Source organism: Vicia villosa, linkage group LG5 (assembly GCF_029867415.1).
Source record: "Vicia villosa cultivar HV-30 ecotype Madison, WI linkage group LG5, Vvil1.0, whole genome shotgun sequence".
Taxonomy (NCBI): Eukaryota; Viridiplantae; Streptophyta; class Magnoliopsida; order Fabales; family Fabaceae; genus Vicia; species Vicia villosa.
In genome coordinates this window covers 32,302,683-32,310,944 of record NC_081184.1, presented here as the reverse complement: position 1 = coordinate 32,310,944, position 8,262 = coordinate 32,302,683, and the positions used below count along the sequence as shown (strand labels likewise).

The window sequence follows — 8,262 nt, the reverse complement described above, 5'->3', positions numbered from 1 at the left end:
TTAAGGAAAAAATAAAAAATAAATCTATTAAATAAATAAGATACATCTTAGTTAAAATTTATTTTAAAGAGAATAAAACATTGTAAATATTTTTAACAGTATTTAGACCCCATACCAACTATACTTTATAACAATATAAAAATAAGAAGGAGGAAATAAAAAAAATAAAACTTAGAATATTCCAAATGACAAGTATGTAAAATACCTATCTTTTTCATATAACAACAAAACAACTTAAGCATTCATTTACACAAATATCACATGCAGAAACAAACAAAACATCACAATTTCAAAACAAACCCTAAACCACTATTCTGCAACGAAAATCAACAATAAAAAGAAAGTGATTAACATGGATGTTGTGACCAATGTAAGCAGCCTCATCCCTTCTATTTCCTTTTTGGCTTTCTATTTCCTTTCTTTCCCAAATTCCTTATTTTATGAAAAGGGTTAATACTACTTTACCCCCTGCCATATAAGCGAGATTTGGTTTACCCCCCTCTAAAAAAAAACTTATTGGACAAACCTTGCAAAATAAAGATTCCATCAAATTTGACCCTGATCAGTTTTTTTGGCCAAGATTCTTAGAATCTTGCCTACGTGGCATTTTTGGTAGTGCTGACTGTACAGCACATTGCTTATGTGGCACAGTCAGCACTGCCACGTGGAATTTATTTTTTTTTAATTTTTTTTTTTGAAAAATTTTTTTATTAATTTTTTTTAATAAAAATTTAATATTTTTTTAAAATTTTTTTTATTAATTTTGTTGATTTTTTTAATTTTTTTTTTTAAAAAAATTAATATTTTTTTTACGTTTTTATTATATATAAATTATAAAAAATTTGAAAAAGAATTATAAAAAATTGGAAAAATTAAAAAAAATTTACGTTTTTATTAATTTTTTTTTAAATTTTTTTTCCAAAATTGTTTTACTGTTTTTTTTTTGTTATTTTTAAAATTTATTTTTATTATATATAAATTCGCAGGTATTTTCAAATCCGTAGGTAAATCCACAGGTATTGTCAAATTCACAGGTAAATCCGCATGTATTTTTAAAGGTAAATCCGCAGGTAATTTTAAATTCGTAGTTAAATCCGTAGGTATTGTCAAATCCGTAGGTAAATCCGCAAGTATTTTTAAATCCGTAGGTAAATCCGCAGGTATTGTCAAATTCGTAGGTAAATCCGCAGGTATTGTCAAATTCGCAGGTAAATCCGCAGGTAAATTCGGAGGTAAATCCCCAGGTATTGTCAAATTCGTAGGTAAATCCGCAGGTATTGTCAAATCCGTTGGTGAATCCGCAGGTATTTTTAAATCCGTACGTAAATCCGCAGGTACTGTCAAATATTTTTTAAAAACGTAAAAAAAATATTAAATTTTTTTTTAAAAAAATATTAATTTTTTTTTAAAAAAAATATTAATTTTTTTTTAAAAAAAATTAATTTTTTTATAAAATAAATAATTTTTTTAAAAAAAAATATTAATTTTCAAAAAAAATTAAAAAAATATAAATTCCACGTAGCAGTGCTGACTGTGCCACATTGCTTATGTGTTGTACAGTCAGCACTACCAAAAATGCCACATAGGCAAGATTCTAAGAATCTTGGCCAAAAAAACTGATCATGGTCAAATTTGATGGAATCTTTATTTTGCAAGGTTTGTCCAATAAGTATTTTTTTTAGAGGGGGGTAAACCGAATCTCGCTTATATGGTAGGGGGGTAAAGTAGTATTAACCCTTATGAAAATAACAATTAACTTAGTAAAAAGGCCTACTCAATAACACCCCATATACTAATCACCACCTAAGCCCAATTACTCTATTTTCATAATATTTCCCAATAATTCACCAAAATGTCAATTAATCCAAATAAATAATTTAAATTCCAATTAAATTAAATAATGGAAATTCCCGGGTGTTACATAAGGCCATATTTCAAAAAAGAAAAGTATGAAAAACAGTAAACAAAAATAAACAACAGACAAAATGAACTACAAAGTGGTGGTAAAATTAGGAAAATGCTCTAGGCACAAAGGAGGGGGTCCCGCAAGAGCCCGTTGAACAATCAAGAGGAGAGTGGGAAGACTTCTTCTTCCCTAATCAGATATTTGGTTACTATTCCCGTTGCAACAAAAATGGAAGAAAAAACTTCCAACAAAATAGTAAAAATGTCACAACTTTCTCAATTTTTCATGGAATTAAACAAATGAATAATGAAAATTCATCTTTTCGATCTTACAAACAGGATTTTATCCTCAAAATCAGAGTATAAACAACATAAATTTATGGGGGAAAAATGCTGCAACCGCAACACTCTTTTGACCTGATTTGGTCATAACTGCATCAATTTTTCATGGAATTAGACAAATGAATAATGAAAATTCATCTATTCTATCATACAAACAAGGATCTATGCTCAAAATTAAAAAATAAACAATAAAACTTTACGAAAAAGAAAAAATTAATCCACAATTTAATCACTTTTGCTCATGGAGGTTCAAGAACACTTTAAACTCTTGATTTTGAATCAATGGAGTTTCCATGCAAAATGGTGATGATTAAGATGCTAAATAAATGAAGCAAGAATAAAAATGCAATAGAATTAAATAAATAACAAATATTGGAGTCTACCTAAAATAAATATCAATAAAAAGTAGAAAGAAGTTACTTGGAAAAAATGAAGAAAAATGAAGAAAGTTTTGGCTTAGTTTTATAAGGAACTTGTGGTGAGATTCCTGAATGAGAATGTGTTTATTTATAGGCTCTAAAAAGGATAGTTTAGGAATTAAGAAAAAAGAAGTGAGAAAGGTGTGAGTGCATTCTAAAAGCTTATTTAATTAAATGATGAACAATAATGCAATAAATTCATGAAATAATGATTTAATAAATGTATGGAATAGTGATTTTATAAATGAGAGATATTTTGGATCTTCTAAAAACACTGATTTTTGTTTTATGATGTATGAAAATGATTAACAAAATTCAAATGGATATAATGATGATAAATCAAATGATCATGAATTTATTTTCCAAAATGCATAATGAAATAAGACAATTTTAGTTAATTTCTTTCAACATGTAAAATGATGACTTTTTATTATCATGTATGATATGATTATTGAATATTTTTAATGGAATAGTGTGATGATTTAAATAATTTTTCAACAATGATCAACGATGCATGAATTTTTAGTCAAACTTCACAACACATTTAGTTGAGTTTTGGTCAACCTAATTCATAAATGACCGACTAATGACACAAATGCGATACATGATTGATCCTGGGACAAGATTGGGGTATGAGAGTTCCAAAAAATGAAACAAATTGGGAAATTATATGGAGACAAAGCTTTGCCTCAATATGTGCAAGAGTTACCAATGCAAATGGCACTGTGAATTTTTTTTTAGAAAAGGCAAAAAGAATGCATATAAACAAAGGCATAAGAAATGCCTCACGCCAATACAATACAGAGTTTATGCTAGTCAAGTCATCATGAATTTTAATAAAATGCCTTGGAATTTTGAAATTTAACAACAGCTAGTCATCATGAGAAATATAAAGACCACACTCATGTTACATCAGCATTTTAAAATGCCCATTTCAACACACATTCAGAGTTACCATTTTGCGGGAGTCTGTTGTATGTAAATTACAAAATCTCAAGTTTGAAATATGGATCTTCGACGAAAAGTAGGAAATAAACCTTGATCAAAGAATGCATGGCATGAATACAAGTTTGAACATCTAAAAAATGTTGAAGGATATTATTAACTTAAAAATACTAGCAAATGATTCAGATAAGGGACTTGAGAAAAAATTCACAAAGAGTTAATTTAATGTGATCTAGCTAAATACTTTGCAATTCTTGCACCTCATTCAAAATACATGATAGATTTTGTAATATAAATGTTATATTGAACTTTGAACTCATAAGCATATCAATTAAGAATCCAATATGATCTAACTAATGTCCTAGTTCTTTTGTCAAGTTTATTTATTAAAAGTAAATCTTTAACCGTCAACGATCACTTATTCTTATAACTCTGATGTGATTCGAATCACTTTAGTAAAATTCTAATTGATAATATTTTCTTCGATGCATTCAATTGTGTCGTAAAAATATTTACTATTGCAATTAATATTTAATGAAGTTAATTGGAGTGCATATTACCAATGCAACTTCTACACTTTATAACATATACATGATGAGTTATCTTTGATTTTATTGTCTTCTTTTAAAAAAAAATTAATTTAATTATCTTCTACTTATTTATGTGTGAAATTAAATAGTGTTAAAAAGAAAAATGAAATTTATTTTTGTTATTGTTAGTCATTTTTTTATATTTTTAATGTCAAATTTTACCGGATCTCTTTTCAAGAAGTATATTTTCAAATTATTGACTCAAATATGTTGTAGACATATCTTTTAATGATTACCAAATTCAATTTAACACAAGTTTCAATACAAAGTATACATGTTACGATAAAAAAGTTAATGCACACATGTAATACCTTAAATGTTAATGTTTGAGATTTTTCAAAAGCTTTTATGGTGAATATGTTTTACTAACTATTTCATAAATCATAAATATAATGGATTTTTCTATTATTTCCTTGAGTGAGGTTTGTTGTTATAAACTCATTATTACATATGTGCATTTGAGGAAGATAAAAAAAAAATTGATGAAATATCGCATTAGCTAAAATATCCTAGGCACGTTTGGATTAAGTTGTTTTCACTACTAAAATTATTCTTCGAAAAATGTTGAGAGAAATAACTTAGCCTTAGTAACTTAAACTAATTTTAGGAATATTTAAATTAAGTTGTTTCCACTTATACAATTCGACTACGGTAAGACTCAATTATGTCATGCTTCATTAAATTTAAAATAGCAGTGGTATTAAAATAGAAGTTAAGAAATAGACTAAAACTAAGTAAATTATTTTTAAAAAAACTAGTATAAAATACTCAAGTCTTACGGTTCTTAACTTCATCAAGTATTTTTAATTATAGATTATAAGTCTTCAAAGTTTAAAATATTAACTCTTTTTGTAACATTTTTTATCTGTATGCAAAATATAAAAACTTTATTAGACTTTATATCACAAATTTAACCAAAGAAAAATCTTCAACAATACATCATTATAATTAGCTTAATATTTTTCCACTGCCACCCATAGAAATTTGAAATTAAAACGCCAACAACAATATATAATAGAAATAACATAATTCCATATTACAAAAGTAACACCCACATTAACAAATTAGAAATCATTGAAAAATAAGTTTTAGGGGTAAATTAAAATATTGAAATCATAACAACAAATAAACTCACACAATACTGATGCTTTGTGCACGGACGCACGCTTTGTCTAGCTTGCGTTGCCCGACACTGATGCTTTGTGCACGGAAGCACAAGTTACTTCCCCCATTTCCTTCCCATTGCTAGCTTGTTTGTCTTGGGTGGCTTTCCCCGATTGACTAAAGCTCCCCCCTTGTTAGCTTGTTTATCCCTGGTGGCTTTCCCCGGTTGACAAAAGCTCTATTTGGTAGGCTTGTTTGCTTCGGGTGGCTTTCCCCGTTAGCTAAAGCTTGTTGTTTTCTGGTCTTGGTTGGCTTTCCCTGTTGACTGAGTCAATTCCCCCTATCCCCAGGTCACTACTCCGGTAGTTTGTTTGCTTTTCGAGCAGAGCTTGATTATGGGCCATTGTGTGCTATTACCATACATGCTCTGAAAATTCTAGTAACAGACGACCGATGTCGTATCGGATGTTATGACATCCACTTCTGAACAGATTATTAAACTTAGCAGAAAATAAACAATAACAGAAAAGCACACAAGGAATTGTTTACCCAGTTCGGTGTGAAACAACACCTACTCTAGGGGCTACCAAGCCAGGGAAGAAATCCACTATAAGCAGTATTAATTCAGAGCCAAAACTACCAGTTTGAATCCCTCACTTAAGACCTACCCAATGCAATTTCAATCTAACACTAGACCTGAGTTCCTACTCACTCCCCCTCAATCACAGCAGTGATAACAAACAGATAGAGTAAAATCCAAAGTGAAGATACCTTTCAAAAAAATCTTGATCTTGCTTAAAAGCTTCAATCAAGAGACACAACACTCGTGCTTAAAAGCTTAGAGTGACACAACAATTACAACTCAAAACACCCTAGTCCAATACAATCATCAACGAGATAATTTCTTGGCTCACAAGAAAACACTAAGAGAAAACACACGTGAAAACACGAACACAATATACAGTCTTCTTCGCTTCAAAATCTCTACTCTTCAATTAGGATTACCAATCTTCTTATAGGCAGAACATGGGCCTTGGGCTTTTAGAACATAAATTAGGGTTAACCAAGTTAATATAATTTCTACATATCATGGTGCTAAAATATAGCCCATAAGCGGTCTTTCAAAATCAGCACTGAATAGATAGTTTCCTAAAATATAGCCTGAGATTAATAAGGAAACATAACTGAAATCGTAACAATCCATGCTGACAGATATGTAGAAATTATATTAACAATCCTAAAATTTGAGGTGACATACTACTCCCCCTTTTTGGTCATAAAAGTTGCCAAAGCAACTGAGATATCCATATTAGGTACAAACCATGATCAAGAAAAAAACATTATAAATCACCATAAATGCTTTAGTCATCAGACTCAAAGCCACTGGATCCATCTTCATCAATCTCTTCATTTGTGCCATCAGCTGGGCTGGCCTCTTCTTCTTCCACCTCTTCATTAGAGTCACTACCATTTTCATGTTCATCTTCATCAGCTTGACCTTCTGACTCAGAAGCATCAACAAAAGTATCATTCTCATCCATCTCCAATGTGCTTATCATCTTCTCTAGAGCCACCTTCCTGGCATCTAGTTCCTTGCAAGTTTCTCTGAGCATAATAATAACTTCAGCTTTACTAGCAGTTGAGCTTCCTTTGGATGTCTCTGCAGAAGTCATAACAATGTCTGAGACATGTGTTCCTTGAAACAACTTGTAGTGAAATGCCAAGGAGCTTTCTCTCTTGCAGACTGAGTCATTTTCATTGAGAATGCTAGGATACTGGTTTAAGATGATCCCACATATAAGGGAAGGGAAGGCAATTGGACCCATAACACTGAAACTGCCTGCATGTTTCATTGTTTGGTTAAAGATGTAAGTTCAATAATCAAACCTAGCCTTTGTTACCACAGCATACAGGAATTTTCCAAGGACAGTAGAGACAGTTGACTTATGATTAGTAGGCACCCAGTTGGCAGCTGCAATCTTGTGAAGCATGGCATACTTGATGCTAAGCTTGCTAGCAGTTAACTTTCCCTTGAGAGGCCAACTCTTCACTTGCTTAGCAGTGATCACCTGACACACTTTGTTGTCAGAAACTTCCAGCTCAGGTTGAGCTTCATCATACCTTCCAAGAAAATTATTGATGACAATTGAAGAGAATATAACACATTTTCCTCTCACATACACTTTTCTAAAATCTTTGGTTTTTCTATCAGCACAGTCCTCTGATAGATTCACTATAAACTCCTTTACCAACATCTCATAACACTTAGAGAAATGAGTAATAGTTTTCATCAAATCTGCTTCATGAATCAGTTCCATAATCTCCTTACATTCAAGGGCATTTTGAGCCAATTCCCTTTCGAAAGCCAACCTCTTCTAGTAGACATACTTCCACCTGTTGACACTCAAGGGATAATGAAAAGAGATGTTATCAATAGGTACCTCAGGGACTCTAGTAGCAAGCTTGCTAGTTGTTAGCTTCTTCTTCAATGGGGTGTCTTGAACATCCATAGCAACATAAGAATCTGAATCTGCAATAACTTGAGCCTTCCTTTTCTCGGGGACAACCTTGCTCCAAGATTTGGTAGGACCAACAGAGGTGCTCTTAGGCACAACCTTACTCTTAATAGGACCAATGGAGGTACTCTTGGACACAGATTTACTTCTGATGGGTCCAGTTGAGGTACTCTTTGGACCTTTCTTCTTGGGAGGACTCTGATCAACAACTTTCTTACCCTTCCTTGTCATGAGTCGTTTTGCTATGCTATGGTTTACATTTGCAACCAGTTCATTATCAGAGAATTCATCAAGATCAACAACATTTTTACCTGCATTAACATTAGGTCCATCCTCAATATTGTCAGTGACATCCTGAGCAACATCAGTAACTTCATCATCCTTTTGAACACCATGATCATTCTTTTCTTCCTCAGTCAGTTGAACATCATCACCAGACAT

At 31.3% G+C, this 8,262-nt stretch overlaps 1 protein-coding gene across 1 annotated transcript; it reads right to left on the bottom strand.

Moving 5' to 3' along the window:
* Positions 1-7,179: 7,179 nt before the first annotated feature.
* LOC131604467 (uncharacterized) lies at positions 7,180-8,262 on the bottom strand. The gene is made up of 2 exons (XM_058876904.1): positions 7,747-8,262; positions 7,180-7,680 (listed from the first exon to the last, which is right to left on the bottom strand). The coding sequence occupies exons 1-2, from the start codon at positions 8,260-8,262 to the stop codon at positions 7,180-7,182; spliced, it is 1,017 nt and encodes a 338-aa protein (XP_058732887.1).